Below are 23,092 nucleotides of genomic sequence, written 5' to 3'. Positions count from 1 at the left end.
CTCCAATGAGTGCAGAGAAGCAGAAAGGAGAGCTGCTGACTGACAGGTCACGCGCGATCGCGGGCACGAGAGGCAGAACAGGGACCTGACTGTGTAAACACACAAATCCCTGTTCTGTGAGGAGAGAAGAGGCAGATTGTGAGTTTCTAATATCTAGGAACCACGATCTGTCATCTCCTATAGTCAGTCCCCTCCCCCCACAGTTAGAACACACAGTCAGGGAAGACAGTTAACCCCTTGATTGCCCCCTAGTGTTAACCCCTTCCCTGCTAGTGACATTTATACAGTAATCAGTGCATTTTTATAGCACTGATCGCTGTATAATTGTCAATGGTTTCAAAAATGTGTCAACAGTGTCCTCCATAATGTCGCAGTCCCGATAACTAGTACTAGTACCATTACTAGTAAAAAATAATAAAATGCCATAAATCTATCCCCTATTTTGTAGACGCTATAACTTTTGCACAAACCAATCAGAGATGATAAAAAAACCACAAAAAGAAAGTCCTATTTGTGGGAAAAAAAGGACATCAGTTTTGTTTGGGTACAGCGTCGCACAACCGCACAATTGTCAGTTAAAGTGACGCAGTCCTGAATCGCAAAAAATGGCCTGGTCATTGAGCAGCCAAATCTTCCGGGGCTGAAGTGGTTAATGCAGAGAATGCATTAAGGTAAAAAACCATAAGGCTTTATAACAACTTTAAGCATACATTTTTCTTTGAACATTTTAAAGGTAATGAGTTTAAGACAATGAGTTTGCTTACGTTACCTGTTTAAAACAACAATCCCAGAACTATTTATGACCTTTCAAGACTAGACTTGTATAATAATCATAGCTATGATTTTAACAGGGATTCTGGCTTCCCATTATAATCTCTCATTTGTATAATGAAACCAAAAGAAATATGAATGAATAACACACAGGCAAGAAGTAAATGTTTTTTTTTAATACAAAAATATAGCACTCATCCATATTGCATATAAACATCTTGCTGTAAACAGTGTTAAAAATCCATGCATCCATATCTTGTTATACACAGGAAAAAAAACTTTAAACTCCTTTCCAGATGGAACAGGGACCCATACTCCCGGCACAAAATGTTTGCGTCGGTCTGCCCTACCTGTTGGCGGTGCGGATCGGCTGAGGAAACATATCTCCACTTATGGTGGGACTGCAATAAGATTCAGCTCTTTTGGTCTCGGTTTTTCTCCATACATGGTGGCCTGTATAATCAGTCTCTGACACCTACTCCAGAAACGGCGCTACTATCCATGCTCCCAGGCTCTATTGCATCACAGAAACGTAATTGGCTGAGTTTTTCCCTGTCAGTGGCTAGACAACTGATCCCTTTATTCTGGAAAACGACTACTACCCCAACCCCCCCCCCCTCGTTGTCCTTGTGGGTTCCTACAGTAAAATATATCATGCGTATGGAGGAGATTCTGGCTTGAGATAACGATACATTCAACACGTTTAGGGCCCTATGGCTTAACTGGATGGACTTTTCCACTTCAGACTCCCTGACAAACATGTTATTGCTCGATGACTGATATTACTCTTCATAGATGTGGCCTATCAGATTTGCTCTTTGCCTTCTTTCCCTGATTTCATCAGGGTCTTTCACCCTCTATTCTCCTTTCTCTCTTTTCTTTTATTTTCCCACTCTCCCTTTTATATACTATAAAGTGCACATCTCTGGTTTTTGGATTTCCTAACCCTAAAGTTTTTTTGATTATGTTCTCATTTGCCGAGTATATACCACTATTGCCAAGTTATCTATGATTATGTTTTATCTACTTTTGTTATATAATTTGTGCAATATTGCTTGTAAGATAGATAAAAGGATTTACCTCTGTTGCTACAATAATGTATTTATTGTCATGTAAAATAAAAATATATTTACCTCTAAAAATCCATGCAATTGGTGACAAAACTTGTGACAAACTTGTCCACAACATTTTTCAAATGCAAAACTTTACCAGCATGTTGTTTTAATCCTCTTGACCCAGTAAAGCAAGCATCATGATTTAATACTGTAATCCTTTAAAGTAAATTTCCATTGTCCTACTTGTGTGATTGGCTCACTGTTTTTTTTATACCAAATTTCAGGCATCCATTGCAATATAAGATTGTTTTCCAGTTTCAGCACAAGGACCTTCAAAGCAGTCACTGCCTTTTGTTCACTCTTTGGGTAAAAGATTTCGGGAAATCAGCTTAAGCTTTTGCTTTGTCTCCCAGTGCTCAGCAGTGGATTGGGGATGAAAATGAAGAAGTTTTGCCAGGTTATATTCAACAATGTCCTAAGGGAGGAATAAAAATGACAATAAAACAAATGGTTATCAACTCATGAAAGCAAACCTGTGCAGTAAGTTATCAAGGCAAGGCTAAACAGGTTCCAAGAACTCCAGATTACTACATTAAGCAAAACTAAACCAGAGGAGAAGAAAATAAGACTTCGATACAGTGGTCAGATCAGTTTCTTGGATCAACTAATTAGCATAATAGGACAAAACAAAATGTAACAAAATTCTTTTAGCAAGTTTAATTGCAGAAATAACACTTTAGCACCCTATTTCTACTATAGTCAGTCCAGCCATGGCTGTACAGTATATTCACAGCAGTCAGCAAAGTATAGTATGCTAAAAATACACTAAAAAGCACTTGTATAACTGTTTAATTTTTAAATCATTTAATCTCAAATGTAATTTTGTTTAGTCTTGTTTAGTTTCTCTGGCATTCCTGTCTCTTGTTTTTATCATATCTTGTACCATTGGTAATAACTTATATGGTAATAGTTTTTTTTTTTTTTTTTTTGAATGCCTCAATCTCATTTTCTAATTGTTCTGTTTTCTCATCCTGTTTCTAACTAGAAGGTTCTCTGCTCCAAAAATTGAGAAATGGAAGCCATTCTTCATTCATTCGAGATAGTATCATTCAAACCATCATTGAGGGCCACCTCTGAAAGACTATGCGGGATGAAGCCTTCACTAATTTATTTTTTCAAGGTCACCAAATACCAACAATTGGGGATTTATTGTTCCATAATGTGACCGAGATGTTTGGAAATAGTTTCCAAGTCATAAATGTGGCAAGAACTTGTTTGTGCGGCAAATACCTTAAAGTGGATGTAAACTCGATTTTTTTTTTATCATACTGTAGAGTATAAGATTTGCTATCATTTGAGCCCAGTCTTGCCACACAGAGTTAATCCATCTCTGAGCAATCCTCTTTTATTGTTCAGTGAGAAAAATCTTGACAAACTGAGAAAAACTTTGTCAAATCCTCCCCCTTGCTGTGAGTGACAGTCTAAGACACAGGCATTATTTTTTAATTCCCACCCCCACTCCTTTCTTCAGCAGCTCTGCAAGGATTGGCTGTTCCACACCTCAGCATGATTTGGCATGCTGAAGTCATGTGGTTACTTTCCTGTCTTTTCACTGGATGTTAGAGATCATAGCAGAAGTTTAGTGTAAGAAATACACAGGAGAAAATGCATATTGACAAGGAGAGTGAAGAGGTGGACGAGGAGTCTACTGACATCACGACTCCACCCACCGAGCTCCACACAACAGACCCACCCACAGAATATGCAGTTTTTCGGATCTAATAACAGACAGAGGGGAGACATTTGACAGGTAAAGATACATGCAGGAGGCATGTATATCCTTATAGATAACCCCTATGGCAGTAGTTTAGAAAGGATGACATTGGGTTTACATCCACTTTAAGATTAATATGCCTTTTGCTTTTTTTCCAAAAATATCTATCTATAATTATCCATAACCATAATAACCTATATCCATAAAAATCCATAACATTGCTACTGCAATGTTAAAGGTGAAATGTTAGAACCAAAAAATATGTTTCAAAAGGGAGAAGTTCACCACTGTAAAAAATAAATGCACATCTTTGCAGGTAAAAAAATGTGCATTTATTTTTATTTTTTTACTATGAGCCTGCAAAGCATTGCACCCACAATCAGGAGGGTGTGGAGGAGGTGTGGGGGGGTTGGTGCATTTGTAAGATATTACATGTTACACTATGGATATGGGTCCCACCCCCTGCTGTAGCACTGTAGTAGGGAAACTACACTCACCGGCCACTTTATTAGGTACACCAGTTCAATTGCTTGGTAACACAGACTGCTAATCAGCCAATCCCATGGCAGCAACTCAATGCATTCAGGCATCTAGACATGGTGAAAGCGACTTGTTGAAGTTCAAACCGAGCATCAGAATGGGGAAGAAAGGTGATTTAAGTGACTTTGAATGTGGCATGGTTGTTGATGTCAGACGGGCCAATCTGAGTGTTTCAAAGACTGCTGATCTACTGGGATATTCACGCACAACCATCTCAAGGGTTTACAGAGAATGGTCCAAAAAAGAGAAAATATCCAGTGAGCGGCAGTTCTGTGGACAAAAATGCCTTGTTGAGGTCAGAGGAGAATGGGTAGACTGGTTTGAGATGATAGAAAGCCAACTCAAATACCCACTCGTTACAACCAAGGTATGCAAAACACCATTTCTGAAAGCACAACACATCAAACTTTGAAGCAGATGGGCTACAACAGCAGAAGACCACACCAGGTGCCACTCCTGTCAGCTAAAAACAGAAAACTGAAGCTACAATCAGCACAGGCTCACCAAAATTGGGCAATAGAAGATTGGAAAAACGTTGCCTGGTCTGATGAGTCTTGATTTCAAATGCGACATTCAGATGGTAAGGTCAGAATTTGGCATAAACAACATGAAAGCATGGATCCATCCTGCTTTGTATCAACGCTTCAGGCTTGTGGTGGTGGTGTAATGGTGTGGGGGGATATTTTCTTGGCACACTTTGGGACCCTTAGTACCAATTGAACATTGTTTAAATGCCATGCCTACTTGAGTATTGTTGCCGGCAATGTCAATCCCTTTATGACTACAGTGTACCTATCTTCTAATGGCTACTTACAGCAGGATAATGCCTCATGTCACAAAGCTCAAATCATCTCAAGCTGGTTTCTTGAACATGACAATGAGTTCACTGTACTCCAATGGCCTCCAGAGTCACCAGATCTCAATCCAATAGAGCACCTTTGGGATGTGGTGGAATGGGAGATTTGCATCATGGATGTGGAGTTGACAAATCTGCAGCAACTGATGCGATCATGTCAAGATCAACCAAAATCTCTGAGTAATGTTCCCAACACCTTGTTGAATCTATGCCATGAAGAATTAACGCAGTTCTGAAGGCAAAAGGTGGTCCAACCTGGTACTAGCACGGTGTACCTAATAAAGTGGCCGATGAGTGTATATTGTAATGTTAGTTTGGGGTAGAGTTAGTGCTATGAATTAAATTATTATTATACAGTAAAAAAAAAAAAAAATATTTGTTACCCTACATTTTTCCTCCAGCTTCATCCTGGACTTCATATCTTTTTCTCTAGGGCTTTGAAAGGTGTCTTCTTGTGCCCTCCAGGATGCTGCTGCTGCAGCAGCTATTTCTTTACGCAGTTTCTCGACTTCTGGCATGAACCCTTGGATGCGCTTACACTGCATTGAGAGTGACAAATGTTACCCATCATGCAAACTATAAGCTTTCTTCGTTTATACATTTAGAGAAGCTAAATGTTTTTTTTCATATTATCTACTCCATTTGAAACCTTCTCCTAATACTCCTCGCTATAAAATTCTTACCTGCTCGTTATTATTTCTCACATAATCCTCCTGAACTTTCTGCATGGATTTCAGCCTGGCCTCTAGCTCCTATGAAGTGATCATATAAACAGATTAACATTGCAACCAAATTACTCATTTTCAGTTTTCATGCTTGAAATAATTAAAACAAGAGATCATAAAAAACACATTATTGTTCTTACCTTTTCCATAGGTCTTTTTAGGGACAAAGGAATTCTTAGACCGTTGGGTTATACTGTTGGGTTGGTAGAACAAAGTAGTTGCTCATCCATTGAGGAACACAGGAATTCCTACACTTTGCAGTCCAGCAAAGGAGCTGGCAACATAGCAACAAAGGCTAACAAACTCAAGAAAAAAACCACCAGGAAATTGGGGACTGCCTACAGCTCAAGAAACTGCCTAAAGGACCCAATGCCTGAAGATGGCATCAGATGAGGCCTGAATATCCAACTGGTAGAAAACAAAAATAGAAGACCATGTGATAACAAAAAGAGAGGAAAGTGCACCAAAATAAGCCACGTCCATAAATCATTGAGGATACAAAATAAGGTAGTACTGAGTATTACCAGGGAGGCGGACTTTTTAGGCTAAGAACCAGTGGAGAAGATATAGCAGTATAAAAAATATAAATTTATTGAAAAATACAATATCAAAAAAACAATGACAATTGCAACATATAGCATCTATGATTATTGCGCAGTAAACCCTTGCATGTCTACGCGTTTCACCGTTAGGCTTCCTCAGGACACATCCAAGGTTCACAGATGAGACAGAGAAGGGAATATGTCTCTCTATCTTAAATTGGAATGCAAAATCATGCAAGTCACGGTAGCATGAGAAAGTTCAATCAGCAGTAAGAAAGTATATTAGATATAGCTAAATATCTCAGCAGGGGCATGTAAACAATATTTTATGCAATGTGCAGTGTATTGCAATGTGCAGTGTATTGCTGTCTCCCAGGGGCACGCTGGATTATTTGTATCCTGAATATGCAGCGATGGGATTGTATTGAGCCTTCAGCATTGCTGATACTAAATCCAGGATCTAAGTGGTGCATCCGGTGTTGGCCCTCCTCCCTCTAATGGCTGCTCCCTTAATTAGGAATATTGTTTACATGCCCCTGCTGAGATATTTAGGAGATATTTAGCTATATCTAATATACTTTCTTACTGCTGATTGAACTTTCTCATGCTACCGTGACTTGCATGATTTTGCATTCCAATTTAAGATAGAGAGACATATTCCCTTCTCTGTCTCATCTGTGAACCTTGGATGTGTCCTGAGGAAGCCTAACGGTGAAACGCGTAGACATACAAGGGCTCACTGCACAATAATCATAGATGCTATATGTTACAATTGTCATTGTTTTTTTAGATATTGTATTTTTCAATAAATTTACATTTTTTATACAGCTACTTCTCCACTGTTTCTTAGCCTAAAAAGTCTGCCTCCCTGGTAATACTCAGTACTACCTTATTTTGTATCACCATGTGATAACCTTGCTAACTTGGAAAATTTGCATAATGTTGTAAAAGAACAAAAAGCGCTCAGAGATCTCAGGATGCAACCCGATCCTTAAGACCACAAGTCTAAATGATGGTACATTTAATACATCTAGAGATGGTGGACCCTTACATGGTCCAGCTACTGTACAAAATAAATAAGTGGCTTGGAAATAGACTCTCACAGCCTGAACTACATCCAGGCAGTGGAGATAAATGTCCTTGGTAAACTGGAGGTTAACAGAGGGATAGGAGAGCAATTTTTGGTTGAGCTGCAAGGTAGAAACTACCCTAAGCAAACACCAACTGGTCCCTATGCAATATTAAAAAGGGTTCCTCGCATGATAAGGCCCGCCAGATCAGACCCTTGTCTTCTAGAGGTAATGGCTACACAAAACACTACCTGGTGGGTGAGAGTAGAGAAAGGAATGCCTCTAATGATTTCATGCGGTGAACTTTGAAGCTCAGAGAGAACGATATCCGGATCCAATGGAGTTATAGGACTACATTGGAGACTCCCTGTACAAAGTTCTAACTCAAAGAGTGCAAGACCAACGTTCTGACACAAAATAGGTTAGAAACCGGGCCTATAGTCGCTCATGGGTACATAACCCCGATATGGTACTCTGGTTTTATTACCCCCCCCCCCATGTTATATGGTTTACAAAAGTTGGAATCATCTGCTGCTTATGTCTGTATGTACCAAAGGCTTTTCTGAATCTAATATTGCAGACCGGTGATGCATGGTTCACTACCCTTTGTTATATATCCCCCCCTTTCATCTATTGTATGTCAAACCTTTCTTTTTTTAAAACTGAAAAAAGATTATATAAAAAAAGAAACTGGGCCTATGAAAGTCCTGAGAGTCAAACGCTGGTCGAGACCCCACTGTAAGAATTACAGGATTCATCTCACAGAAAAACTCCTACTAAGTGAAGTATGCCTTCCATGTCCAATATTAGATCTTATAGTAGCCTTACTAGCTGTTAGCATCAGAGGAAACACAAATAAATGGTCATGAGTCAAAAAAAAAAAAAAAAAACAGGGCTTGAACAATGCCATCAAACCAAGCAAACTCAAAATAGGATGATAACACGGTCCTTGGGAGAGAAGATCCCAATGATCTGACAGAGCTCATGTACCAGTCCGTCAGGAGTCTTACCAGATTGCTGTACCACATCCACCTGGGTCAATCCAGAGCAATTTGGATTACTGGAATGTATTCTATTCTAATCCTGTTAAGCAGACGAGGAAGAAGTTTCAGGGGAAGAAAAGCATAGAACATGGTATACTAATTCCAAAGAGTCACCAGAGCATCCATTGAGAATCCCTGTATCTAGAGACAAACCTGTTTATGCCGCGTACACATGAGCGGACTTCTCGTCGGACTGAACTTCGAAGGACTTTGACGGCGTTCAGACGAAACGGACTTGCCTACACACGATCACACCAAAGACCGATCATTTTGAACGTGATGACGTACGACCAGACTAGAATAAGGAAGTTCATAGCCAGTAGCCAATAGCTGCCCTTGGGTGGTTTTTGGTTCGTCGGACTAACATACAGACGAACAGATTTTTCGATAGGAATCGAGTCTGTCGGAAAGATTTGAAACTTGTTCTATTTCTAAGGTCCGTCAGATTTTTAGACAGAAAATGTCTGATGAAGCCCACACAAGATCGAATTGTCCGACGGATTCGTTCCGTCGGACCTTTGATGCCGAAAAGTCTGGTCGTGTGTACGCGGCATTAGTCTGTTTTTTGTACCTGGAGGCCAAAAGGTCCACAAATCGACAGCCAGATGTAGGGACAACACCTCCAAATTGAGGTGCTGATGGCTGAGGCAGTCAGTCAGCCAATTGTTTACGCCTGGATGGAAAAACTGGACAATGAAGTTCTGCCCAGGGCAGGATCCAAACTACCAGTCTTGCCGCAGCAAGACTTCGAATTCCTCCTTAAAGGTTGATGCATGCCACCGCTGTGATATTGTCTGACTGAATCAGATGACCTTCCATCTGAGACAGTCAAACTACCCAATGGTAAATGGGAGTGGAGACTTCTCCAAGGACCAAAATTCCCTGGGTTGACAGAGTGACCACGACTAGGCTGGCATCAGTTGTGGGGTATTTAAAGAATATGGGAGTGAAGAAATTCCCTTATTCCAAAGCAGGTTGCCTGAGCCACCAGCCCAGGAACAACCTAGTCCTCAGGGCCAATCAAACTGGACCAGATTGACTTATCTTGCGACAACAAAACAATGTGTTGTTGAGCTCTGGAGTGAAATTGGGCAAATGGAATTGTCTTAAAGGAGTTTACCATCAGGCCAAGCACTCTCGTGCAAATGCAGAGAGTCGGACAACTTCGACTGGAAAGCTAGAATCTGAGACTAGAAAGTTTGAAGTTTCTCTTTTGGACAAACCACTGAAGCCTGAGTTGTGTACACGACTTGACCAAGATACTCCAAATGATGAGTTACAGAGACAATTTCTGAAAATCCAGGATCCAACTAAACCACTGCAGCTTCTGGAATGTCAAGGACACATTGTGATTCGCACCCACACATGGGTACTAACAGAAGAACAATGCAATAGCAAAACCAGGAAGCTCTTAGCACACCCACACAGCTGAAATTAAAAATGACTGCCTTTTATCCACATGCATTTTACAGTTTGACAAGGTACAATCAGAAGCAGGAGCTGTCATTGCTACTAGTTTAAAGGGTCAAACTGACCGCTGCAATAAGGAGAAAACAAAAACTCTTACATGTGGGCCTAATAGCCACAGCCTGAAATCTATCTGAACAATTTTCTCTTAAAAGAGGGCATAGATTCTACATTTTGTAATGGATTCCCAAGAAGATCCTTACCCAAATCAAAGAGGTTCAGCATGTCTGTGTCCGATTTAGCAAAGGAGGGGGAAAATAGCAGTAATGGCACATGGGTCAGAGATGGTTGTCAGCTGACAGTTGAATCAAAAGTCCCCTTCATACAGGAGCCAAATTGGACTAAGCCCTGTGCTGCTGAATTATAGCTGCATCATGAAAAAGCCAGGGAGAAAGCGGGAGAAGAGAAAGTAAAAACAACTTTTCACTTGAGCGGTCCCTAGAGATAAATAAAGAGGAGGGCTCCCCCATGTAGCCAACTTGGAAAGCGCATAAGCAAGTCTAGAATAAAGGTGAAGTTGACTTCCACACAAATTTGCCAGTTAACTACAGATGGAATTGTAGAAAATATATAGGTAGTCTCAGTACTAAAACGGGGGAACCTCAACCTAGAAAAAGCCTGCAAGGAGCTTACAACAGCGAGTTGCAGAGATGAGGATATATAAATTCACTCAGCAGAATTCCCAGACATACTAGCCTGACCTGAAGAGCCTGTGCGAACTGGAATTCAGATGGGTACTCACTGTGGGTCACAGGACTTTAGCAGAGAGAACACCAGTATAGATAATGAACTGGGAACCAGTGGTAATTGGCTAACAAGAAAATTACCAAGATTTCCATATCCGGCCCGAATATACACTCTCTGGCTACTTTATTAGATATACCTGTCCAATTGCTTGGTAACACAAATTGCTAATCAGCCAATCACATGGCAGCAACTCAATGGATTTAGGCATCTAGACGTTGTGAAGACGACTTGCTGAAGTTCAAACCGAGCATCAGAATGGGTAAGAGAGGGGATTTAAGTGACTTTGAATGTGGCATGGTTGTTGATGCCAGATGGACTGGTCTGAGTATTTCAAAAATTGCGGATCTACTGTGATTTTCATGCACAACTATCTCTAGGGTTCACAACACATTGTACCTTTAAGCAGATAGGCTAGAGCAGCAAAAGACCACACCGGGTGCCACTCCTGTCAGCTACAAACAGGAAACTGAGGCTACAATTCGCACAGGCTCACCAAAATTGGACAAAAGAAGATTGGAAAAATGTTGCCTGGTCTGATGAGTCTTGATTTCAGCTGTCATTTAGATGGTATGGTCAGAATTTGGTGTAAACATGAAAGCATGGATCCATCCTGCCTTGTATCACCAATTCAGGCTGGTGATGGTGGTCTAATGATGTGGGGGATATCTTCTTGGAACACTTTGGGCCCTTAGTACCAATTGAGCATTGTTTAAACGCCATGGCCTACCTGAGTATTGTTGCTGACCATGTCCATCCCTTTATGACTACAGTGTACCCATCTTTTGATGGCTACTTCCAGCAGGATAATGCACCATGTCACAAAGCTCAGATCATCTCAAACTGGTTTCATGCCCATGACAATGAGCTCACTGTACTCCAATGGCCTCCACAGTCACCAGATCTCAATCCAGTAGAGCATCTTTAAGATGTGGTTGAACGGGAGATTTGCATCATGGATGTTCAGCCGACAAATCTCCAGCAACTATATGATGCCATCATGTCAATATGGACCAAAATCACTGAGTAATGTTCCCAACACCTTGCTGAATCTATGCCACCAAGAATTAAAGGCAGTTCTGAAGGCAAAACGGTGTCCAACCCGGTACTAGCAAGGTGTACCTAATAAAGTGGCCAATGAGTGTATGAGTAGAGCTGTAAATAACTGGAGAAAAGAGCAGAAATTGAACAGCAGAGCTGAAGAAGACATACTCTCCTGAGGACACTAGCAAAAACAGCAGCATCCTCCTGTGCTGATCAATTACTTTTTTGTTTCCAGTGTGCATTTCTCTTGTAGGCAGCAGCATAAACTGACAGTTTAAGATTTCCTTCTCCTTTGGATATTCCAGAGCATAGGAGGTCCAACCTCAGAGTCTCAAACGCCTATTCACAGAATTCTTAGAGTAGAACTAAAGGCAAATCCTTTTTTTCCCCTTTTTGAAAAAGTAAGGAAGAGTTATAAACACTGTCATTTTTGTTCAAACTGAGGCACTGGGGATATTTCCCTTCATTTCCAGTCCCATAGTCAACGCAGGAAGTGAGAGGAAATCTCTCCAAAGTGTCCAAAGTGAGGAACTCCTTTGTTGTCACCAGAACAAGTGTCCTCATTGGATTATTTCCTCTCTATTCCTGTTCTGGTGACAAATTTTCGATTTTCCTTCACTTTCATTGATAAGGGTAACAGGGCAAAGTGAAGGGGTGAATCTCCTATACGGGGGCACAGGCAGCAATAAAATACTTTGATAAATAATGATATTTGAAGCGCTTCACAATGTGCATAAAAATGAATATATATGAATAAATATAAATACTCAAATAAACCCAGCGGTGAGTAAAAATTCCTAAAAAATCCAGCAATCAAAATAGTGTAAAATTATAAAAAATGAGTGACACCAAATGTGTAAAAAAATCCACATAAAAAATCCACATAAAGATAAAAATATATAGGGATGTATTCAGAAGGTTCAATTATACAAGTGTAGATTCCGATTGGTATAGAGCTTTGATCCAGTCCCACTAGCAAAGCTGTTTTTATATATTCATAATAAAATACTTTGATATAAATCCATCCTGCACCAGACCCATATGTCTCCTCCTTTAGTTGGAAGTGCGTGGCCCATGGTCACACTGTTGATGACAATTCGATAAAGACACCAGCACTCCGCCGATACACCTTACAATTTTAATGAGGTTTAAATTGCAGAAGCCATATAAAAAAAAAGCAAAGTCAATACCAAATACCAGCCTCAGAACTGACGCCATGCCTACATGAGACGACTGAAGTTTATTTGGACACATGCTGTCCCTGGCTTCAAGTATGGATTCAGACTATTTCAAATCATAACTATTTTTTGATTAGTTTGATTGTTTTAATTGTATCAGGATTTTTTAAGAGCCAGCCATGGCCTTGGTTGCATGCCTAGGGGCCCTGGTATCTTTGGAATGGGGATTCTCACCTGCCCCCCTTTTTTCTTTGTCTTGTTTTTTTTCTCCTTCAATCTGCTCTTTCTCCTTATTTCCTCCTTAGCTCTCTAGAAGGTTCTGGAAAGAGAGGAGGAGAGGGGAGGTGGAGCTGCCTGGGGTATTCTGAGGAGACCTGATCAATCCCCAACTTGGAATTAGCAGGGGGCAGGCCTCCTCAAATACCCAGGGTCAGCCCAGTTTGGGGAAGTTGTTGGGTGGAAGAGTTGGAGATCGAGTACTGAGGCTGTCAGGGCCTTGGAGGGAGCTCCCCAGTTTGGGGGAGGGGGTTACCTTGGGCCTGGGCTCGGGTGCGGACAGGGCTCTCTAGGAAAACGTGGAGGTGTCCTGGACAGGAGGCACAGGAGAAGCAAGAGAGGACAGCAGGAGAGAGTACTGCCGGGCAAGTCTCCAGGGAGAGGAAGCATCGGTTCAAGCCAAGTGGGCTGGTAAGTGGCATGTACAGTCGGAAGGACTGGGGAGGCACACCTGAAAGGACTGGGAGAGTGCAGTTGGGGATAGGTGCAGAACCAGAGGAGAGGACTATGGTGTCGTGGGCAGGGGAGTCGGGCAGCTGCAGGAGGGCTGGCAGGGCTTGAAGAGGGCTGACTGGGATCAGTAGCCGCATGTGGGACAGCTAGTACCAGAACTTACCATTTTCTTTTTGCTACACCATAGGGGCCCGCGGTCCCTGCCTGTGAAGGGCATTTGCTTTAGGCCTCACTGAGTCAGTGTCAGGCCTACAGTGCTAGCTAGTCTGGAGAAAGAAAAAGAGGAAGCGATGTACAGGAAGAGTACGGAGCGATACTCAGAAGAGAGGAAGCGATGTGCAGGAGGAGTATGGAGTGATACTCAGAAGATAGGAAGCAATGTGCAAGAGGAGTATGGAGCAATACTCAGAAGAGAGGAAGCGATGTGCAGGAGGAGTATGGAGTGATACTCAAAAGAGAGGAAGTAATGTGCAGGAGGAGTATGGAGCAATACTCAGAAGAGAGGAAGCGATGTGCAGGAGGAGTATGGAGTGATACTCAGAAGATAGGAAGCAATGTGCAAGAGGAGTATGGAGCAATACTCAGAAGAGAGGAAGTAATGTGCAGGAGGAGTATGGAGCGATAATCAGAGGATAGGAAACTATGTACAGGAGGAGAAATGGAGTATATACAGGATGTATGGAGAGTCCCATGTTCCAATGTTTGACCACCTGGACATCTCATGAGTCCCTATCCCTATCCAAGTTTAATATCCTCTCAATAAAACAAAATGCAAGGACTACTTTATTGTCTGAGGAGTGAAAAACCATTATACTCAGCAGCCCCTACAGTGGTAACGCTACACAATTTAAGCCACGCCCACATTTCGCAGCTGCTGTATCATTTCCGCACACTCTATGATCAACTCCTGTATCATGTCTGCACACTCTCTGATCAACTCCTGTGTCATGTGGATGGATATGGGATGATTAGACAGTTATGATTTGGGTAAAAGGTAGGGATGGGAAAAGAAATTTTGGTGCAGGCTGAAGAGGATGACTTCTTTATTCAGCATGATGTTTGTACAAGAAAATATAGACTTGGTGTGAGCAGTCAGGTGACACGGGTAGGGACTTGGCGGAAGCAGTCAGGTGACACGAGCAGGGACTTGGCGGGAGCAGTCAGCAGGGACTTGGCACGAGCAGGGACTTGGCGGGAGCAGTCAGGTGACACGAGCAGGGACTTGGCGGGAGCAGTCAGGTGACACGAGCAGGGACTTGGCGGGAGCAGTCAGGTGACACGAGCAGGGACTTGGCGGGAGCAGTCAAGTGACACGAGCAGGGACTTGGCGGGAGCAGTCAGGTGACACGAGCAGGGACTTGGCGGGAGCAGTCAGGTGACACGAGCAGGGACTTGGCGGGAGCAGTCAGGTGACACGAGCAGGGACTTGGTAGGAGCAGTCAGGTGAAACATGTAGCGACTTGGTAGGAGCAGTCAGGTGACACGAGTAGAGACTTGGTGGGAGCAGTCAAGTGACACGGGTAGGCTGTAAGCTCTGAGCTCATTCAGCCTTACTGGGTGTAATTATGAAAAGTGAGACATCCACCCCTCCCCCACATAACACATCCTGGTGATCAAAAGGAATGTTGCAACTGATCAGGTGACCTCAGACACACACACTGCACCATAACAATAATCAGACTACTGGAGCTTCTCCTCTGCCCAGCTCTGACTAGATACATCTCCCCTAAGGCTGCTTTCACACTGGGGCGGTAGGGGGCGTCGGCGGTAAAACAGCGCTATTTTTAGCGCTGCTTTACCAGCGGTATTCGGCCGCTAGCGATGCGGTTTTAACCCCCCCGCTGGCGGCCGAAAAAGGGTTAAAACCGCAGGAGCGGTTTAGGAGCGGTGAATACACTGCTCCTTCAACGCTCCAAAGATGCGGCTGGCAGGAGTTTTTTTCTTCTCCTGTCAGCGCACCGCTTCAGTGTGAAAGCCCTCGGGCTTTCACACTGAACAAACAGCAGAGGCTGTTTTGGGTCGGTTTGCAGGCGGTATTTTTAGCGCAATAACGCCTGCAAACCGCCCCAGTGTGAAAGGGCTCTTAATCACTTGTCTGTATCTTCTGCTAGCAGTCCTGTGAGTTCACTGCACCATGCATTTCCTCCTCTCACACTGATCTGTGGATCACACCCCATGATGAGAAAATCCCAGGAAAGGCAGCCAATGCTGGGAGAGTTGGAGAAGAAAGAGGGGGATGTGAATTGTGAAGTACACAGAATGCCTGTCTGAAGCTTGTGCATGAGCTATGTAAATCACTTGTCACTCACAGCACAGGGGAAGAAGGACTGGTATTTCTCTGTCCATTTTTATCTCCCTGAAAAAATATAAGAGGTCTGTTCAGAGCTGGATTAACTCTTCGTGGCAAGACTGGGCACAGATGACATGAAATCCTATACTGTATACGTTTTTCAAGCCTTAGTAAAAAAATTTGTTTTCGGATTTACATCCACTTTAAAGATTTGGTGTGCAGTTGTTCTTTCATCCTATGTTCACTTAAATGTCATCCCCTGCAGCATCTATTACTTGGCTTCACTTCACTTCCCACAACTCTTTTAGCTACTGAGCATGAGGAGATGAAGCCATATGTAAGCTTTAATTTGATCCCAGCCTGACTTCTTCCCAACCCAAGGTGACAGCACTGGGCCAATCAGCAAGTACATTTGTTGTCACAAGAAAAAAAGAGGGGTGAGTTACATGATCTACATACCTGGAGGTACCATGTATTTGTCTTTGCTCCCAGCAATATACTAGGGAATATACTAAAATTAACTTATTGCTTTACCCTGCATGGGAAAAGCACAGATTCACATTAAGATATACAGGACAGTCAATGCTACCTGTAGAAAATTATTATTATATTACAGGATTTATAGAATGCCAACAGTTTATGCAGTGCTTTACAGTATAAGGGCAGACAGTACAATAACAATACAATTTAATACAGTAGGAATCAGAAGGCCCTGCTCATTAGAGCTTACAATCTAAAGCTTCATGTACACTGCTGCTGGTAAACGGACATTTAGGCCCCTTTCACACTGGGGCGGTGGGGGTGTCGGTGGTACAACAGCGCTATTTTTAGCGCTGCTGTACCGTCGTTCTTGCAGCTGTATTCGGCCACTAGCGGTGCGGTTTTAACCCCCGCTGGCGGACGAAAAAGGGTTAAAATCCCTCGTACAGCGCGGCTATAGCCGCGGTATAGCCGCGCTGTCCCATTGATTTCAATGGGCAGGAGCGGTTTAGGAGCGGTGAATACACCGCTCCTTCACCGCTCCAAAGAAGCGGTTTGCAGGACTTTTTTCACTGTCCTGCCAGCGCACCGCTTCAGTGCGAAAGCCCTCGGGCTTTCACACTGAACAAACAGCGGAGGCTGTTTAGGGGCGGTTTGCAGGCGGTATTTTTAGCGCAATACCGCCTGCAAACCGCCTCAGTGTGAAAGGGGCCTTAGGAGCAGGTGGGCGTTTTTTTCAGCTGCCCCTAAACTCTCCTCTGTTATGTACACAGTGTTGTTTATAGTCGTTTCTAGGCAGTTGAGTTTAGAAGCATTTTTTGGAAAGCAAAAAAAAATGCCTTCAGGACAGATGTTTAGAGGCATTTGAAACGCCAAATGTCTGTAACAGCTTGTAAATGTGGTAACTCGCGTTTAGCCACGTTTCGTTTACAGCCGTTTTTAATGGAGTTTTTTTTTAAACAGTCAAAAGTATAATGCTGCTAAGCGCAAACGCGGCATGCAAACTCGGCAAAACGGACATGGGTTACTATTTGTCAAGTTAAATCGTTCGGGAGAGGTTTTAAAACGTCCCATGTACATTAAGCCTTATGCCGCATGCACACGATCGGACTTTCCGACAACAAAACCGTGAATTTTTTTCCGAAGGATGTCGGCTCAAACTTGTCTTGCATACACACGGTCACACAAATGTTGGCCCAAAATTCTGAACGTGAGAAAGTGGTGACGTACAAGACGTACAACAAGCTGAGAAAAAGGAAGTTCAGTAGCCAGTGCGGCTCCTTCTGCTTGATTCCGAGCATGCGTGAGCTTTTGTGTGACTGACTTGTGTACGCATGATCGGACTTTCCGACAACAAAGTGAAGTTGGCGGAAAATTTGAGAACCTGCTCTCACACATTTGTGGCCGGAAATTCCGACCGCAAATGTTCAAATGCAGCATACGCTCACATCAAACATTTCCCGTCGGAAAGTCCGAACGTGTGTACGCGGCATAAGAGGTTGAAAATTATGTGGATAATTTCTGCAGCCATTTTCGAATATAAATAAACACAAATGTACATTGTAAGTTTGCAAAATATATTAAGGAATATGGTTTAAAAATAATTCTAACTCACATGTATTCTCTCAGCTTCTTTTCTGGCCCCTTTGCTCTCCATGTAAAATCTGAGCTGTGTTTTAAGTCCACGTACAATCTCCTTCTGTTGCAGAATCTCCTTTTGTAGTATGGATTCCCGAGCTCTCAGCTCTCTGTTTGTCCGTGAGAGCTCTGCTGATTTTGCTGTGGTATTATCTAGTGCTTTCTTTAGCTGCGAGCAATAGAAAAGAATGAAGCCAACCATCAGATTTTCTTTCAGATATAGATTTACCACTACTGTTTGTCTGATTTCTTTTTTAAAGATACAGTGATCCAAATCTAAGTACATTCTGAAGGTTTATAATGTTGGAATTACTCTAGGGAGTCTCCTGTCACAAATTACAGTATATACGGTAGTATTTCAACAATCCCACAATTTGATCTTGTATTGTAATATTTATCCAAAAGTTATTTGACCTACATACAGATTATAATGTGCAGCTCCATATTGCCATGCATGTGCCTGTCAAACAAGTAATTACAAATATGGCGCTAATGTCTCAATAAAAAGCGGCCAGCACTACAATGGACAACTTGTGTAAACAGATAAATAAAAAACAGTGCAGCGCTAATTACATGAATATGGATATAAAAATTCATATAAAGCAATAAATACAATAAAAAATGTGAAGATAAAGTGCTAACAAATATTGAAATTATATATATATATATATATATATATATATATATATATATATATATATATATATATATATATATATATATATATATATATAGTGAAAAAAATCTGATATATAATGTAATACACTGATGAGAGTTTACATCAAGATGATGCTTTAAAAATAGGTTAGATCTCCATTAAACAAAATGGGGGTTATTTATTAAAGGAAAATCCACTTTGCACTAAAAGTGCACTTGGAAGTAAAGTCGCTGTAGATCCGAGGGGGACATGCAAGGAAAATAAAAAACAGCATTTTAGCTTGCACATGATTGGATGATAAATTCAGCAGAGCTTCCCCTCATTTCAGATCTACTCCTTAGATTTAGAGCGACTGCACTTCCAAGTGCACTTGCAGTGCAAAGTGGATTTGCCTTTCGTAAATAACCCCCAATGTGTCATACAAAGGGATTTTATCTGCTTTTTATCCAATACCTGCATGTTCAAAAGGGTTGGGTAGGATTCAGGTAGTCTATAATGTAAAAACAAAATTGGAAATCTTAGGACACATCCACTGGAAAAGAATTTGAAATCCCCTTGTTATCCAATGTCCAGATTACAGAAGTTCACAGCATACAATACCATGCTCATATGATATGAGTATTATGGTTTTGTAACAAAACAGTCTTTACCCCATTGAACCATCTTCATCTAATGTCATAGGACTTTCCAGGGAAGATGAAATCAAAAGTATTGTCTCCTTTTCTTTCTTTATATGTATAATTCTTCTAATAATCTTTACAAGTGTTACTGTACAATGCTAGGGGTGATTTTATATATATATATATATATATACACATATACATACACACACATATACACACACATACACACACACACAACTCTTTCACCTCTGCTGCCTCTTTCCGTGCAATCTTCTTTGCCTCTTTACTCTCCAATTGATGCTGTTTGCTTAAAGATGTAACACGTTCCTCTAATAGTTGATCCTTCATTCTGACTTCTTCTTCAGCCTGTGTCCTATAAAAAAAAAAAAAAAAACAAAACATTATTGTGCCAAATATAGATGATGTCTGTTTGATTCTGTTAAACAGTTAAACATTAAGATATTACTTCATTATAAGTAAGTGCTTTTCCTGTGCTTCTCTGTTTTGGAGCCTTTCTTCCAGTTCTTCTACACAGTGCTGTAAAAGGGCATTTCTCTGAACAGCCTGATTCAAAGCACAGGATAATTTTTGGTTATCTTCCCATGCAATCTCTATGGATCTTTGAAGAGGTTCTATCTGTTTAAAGAACAAGAAGACATAAGTCTGGAAACTTGAAAAATGTTCTATTTAAAAAGGGAAAAATAATAATTTTGTTTAGTTATTTTAAAATCTGTTTGCAATTTTAGAAGAAGTTTTGTAATGAAAAAAATTTTTTTTTTCCCACAAACAAGCATTTTTACAGGGTGCATACATGACACTGTTTACAAAGCATGCAGAGCTTTCTAATAAGGACCCCCCAGAACTGCCTGCATCCTTCTTGGAATTAAAGTGGTATTAAACCCAAAAGAAGACATTATATTGCAGCTTACCAGTTTTTAGATGTAATGCCTGCATTCATTTTCTTTTTTAGGCTTTATGCTTTTTACTTTGACCTGGTGATCCTGCCAGCAAGTCTGTTTTTCAACAGAACAAGATGTCCTGCAGATGTAGCAGTTAGGGGGTTGAACCAAACCATTTAACACTGACACAGATGCTTACACAATGACTAGCTTAATTCATATAAAACCTTTATCCCAAAAGGAACGAAAAATATTGCTGTAACAATATTTAAGAAACTGTTAGCTGAAGTCTGGCTTCAGTTTGTCAGTGTACCTAAATCTGCTAGTCCAGCTAACACTACCCTCCCCACAGACTGACAATGCTGCTGTCCAAATGTGTCCTTGTGCTCCTTCATCCAAAGTGCGGCACTCTAATGCCCTGTACATGATCGCACATTCCGACAACAAAATCCATGTTTTTTTTCGACAGATGTTGGCTCAAACTTGTCTTGCATACACATGGTCACACAAATGTTGTCGGAAATTCAAAACGTCAAGAACGCGGTGACGTACAACATGGACGACAAGCCGAGAAAAATGAAGTTCAATAGCGAGTGCGGCTCTTCTGCTTGATTCCGAGCATACGTGGAACTTTGTGCGTCTGAATTGTGTACACACAATTAGAATTTACGAGAACGGATTTTGTTGTCGGAAAAAATTTGAGATCCAGATCTCAAATTTTGTGTGACGGAAATTCCGATGGAAAATGTCCGATGGAGCCTACACACAGTCGGAATTTCCGACAACAAGCGCCCATCGAACATTTTCCGACGGAAAATCCGACCGTGTGTACGGGGCATAATACATGAAGTGTGTTAGTGGCCTGATCGCCAGATGAAAACAGAGTGAAAAAAGCCTAAAAACAAACTAAAACAGCAGCCACCACATCTAATGAGCTGCAATATATTACATTTTTGGTTTTGGGATTAATACCTCTTTGAGATCCTGTTTTTGCTGTCTCTGCAAGAGTGAGGGGTGTGTCCCTCCTCTAAGCCAGCCAGTTTACTTTTTAGCACCAGAGCTGAAGAAAGAACATCAATAAAGAAATATATTAAAAAAAAAAAAAAAAAAAAAAAAAAAAAACTTTAGCATTACTTTAAATCACCTTTCCATGATGTTGTGATTCCGCAGTTTGTAGCCTCCTTTTAAACTCTGAAAGCTCCCCCTCCAGTCTCTGAATCTGCTTATGACTATTTGCCCTGAGTAAGGTTGATATAGTCAAATTACCACAAAGTGAAAGTTTACTTGCAAATCACAAAAAAGGTTAATATAAATTTTTCCCTTTGCTTTAGGTACGAACCACAAATCTATATTCTAGCAGACATAGGACCTTAAAGTGGATGTAAACCCAATGTCATCCTTTCTAAACTCCTGCCATAGGGGTTATCTATAAGGATATACATGCCTCCTGCATGTATCCTTACCTGTCAAATGTCTCCCCTCTGTCTGTTATTAGACCCGAAAAACTGCAGATTCTGTGGGTGGGTCTGTTGTCTGGAGCTCGGTGGGTGGAGTCGTGATGTCAGTAGACTCCCCGCCCACCTCTACACTCCTTGTCAATATACATTTCTCCTGTGTATTTCTAACACTGAACTTCTGCTATGATCTCTAACATCCAGTGAAAAGACAGGAAAATAACCACATGACTTCAGCATGCCAAATCATGCTGAGGTGTGGAACAGCCAATCCTTGCAGAGCTGCTGAAGAAAGGAGTTGGGGAGGGAATTAAAAAATAGTGCCTGTGTCTTAGGCTAGTGCACGAGATGTAAATCACCTGTCACTCACAGCAAGGGGGAGGACTTGACAAAGTTTTTCTCAGTTTGTCAAGAATTGTCTCACTGAACAATAAAAGAGGATTGCTCAGAGATCGATTAACTCTGTGTGGCAAGACTATGCTCATATGATAGCAAATCTTATACTCTACAGTATATTAGAAAAAAAAACTGTTTTTCGGGTTTACATCCACTTTAAAGCTTAAGTTTCTCTAAGGGTATGTAACCATCATACCAGACACAAAAGGAAGTAAATTCTAGCCAAGGGAACCACATGTAAACATTCAACTAGTCTTGGATGCAGATTGTCACAATAAAAGGACAAGATGTGTTTATCACGTAGTCCATGCAGTACTGATTCAGGGAATCTGCATATACAGTGAGGGAAAAAATGATTTGATCCCCTGCTAATTTTGTACATTTGCTCACTGACAAAGAAATGATCAGTCTATAATTTTAAAGGTAGGTTTATTTTAACAGTGAGAGACAGAATAACAACCACAAAATCCAGAAAAACGCATTTCAAAAAAGTTATAAACTGATTTGCAACAAAGGAGTGACTCAAGAAGAAGCACATTAAGGTCCTGGAGTTGCCTAGCCAGTCTCCAGACCTTAATCCCATAGAAAATATGTGGAGGGAGCTGAAGGTTTGAGTTACCAAACATCAGTCTCAAAACCTTAATGACTTGGAGAGGATCTGAAAAGGGAATTTAGACAAAATCCCCCCTGAGATGTGTGCAAATTGGTGGCCAACTACAAGCAACGTCTGACCTCTGTGATTGCCAACAAGGGTTTTGCCACCAAGTACTAAGTCATGTTTTGCGAAGGGGTCAAATACTTATTTCACTCATTAAAATGCAAATCAATTTATAACTTTTTTGAAATGCATTTTTCTGATTTTTTTGCTATTCTGTCTCTCACTGTTAAAATAAACCTACCGTTAAAATTATAGACTGATCATTTCTATTTCAGTGAGCAAACATACAAAATCAGCAGGGGATCAAATACTTTTTTTCCCTCACTGTATCCTACCAAAGTTAGTTTCAGCTATGAAATATTTCCCAGCAATACAATTGCACAGTAACCAAGTTTTAAATCATCACCCTAAATACATTCTAAAGCACAAAAATTATCAAAAAGTGAAGCTGGGGTACT

At 41.2% G+C, this 23,092-nt stretch overlaps 1 protein-coding gene across 3 annotated transcripts in view; it reads right to left on the bottom strand.

Annotated features, from left to right (window-relative positions):
• Positions 1 to 946: 946 nt before the first annotated feature.
• Positions 947 to 23,092, bottom strand: part of CCDC150 (coiled-coil domain containing 150) — an 83,304-nt gene continuing 61,158 nt past the window's right edge. For 2 of the 3 annotated variants that reach the window (XM_073626578.1, XM_073626580.1), the window contains 7 exons: positions 21,271 to 21,364; positions 19,694 to 19,863; positions 19,474 to 19,600; positions 17,924 to 18,115; positions 5,680 to 5,748; positions 5,380 to 5,535; positions 947 to 2,301 (listed from right to left, as the gene is read on the bottom strand). In XM_073626578.1, coding sequence (XP_073482679.1) covers positions 2,182 to 2,301; positions 5,380 to 5,535; positions 5,680 to 5,748; positions 17,924 to 18,115; positions 19,474 to 19,600; positions 19,694 to 19,863; positions 21,271 to 21,364 — 928 coding nt within the window. In that variant the 3' untranslated portion in view covers positions 947 to 2,181. The remainder of the gene's footprint in view (positions 2,302 to 5,379; positions 5,536 to 5,679; positions 5,749 to 17,923; positions 18,116 to 19,473; positions 19,601 to 19,693; positions 19,864 to 21,270; positions 21,365 to 23,092) is intronic. The other variant, XM_073626579.1, reaches the window with a different exon arrangement.

Source organism: Aquarana catesbeiana, linkage group LG04 (genome assembly GCF_042186555.1).
Source record: "Aquarana catesbeiana isolate 2022-GZ linkage group LG04, ASM4218655v1, whole genome shotgun sequence".
Lineage (NCBI taxonomy): Eukaryota > Metazoa > Chordata > Amphibia > Anura > Ranidae > Aquarana > Aquarana catesbeiana.
The sequence above is the reverse complement of the archived record's forward strand: the minus strand, read 5'-3'. Positions and strand labels throughout refer to the sequence as shown.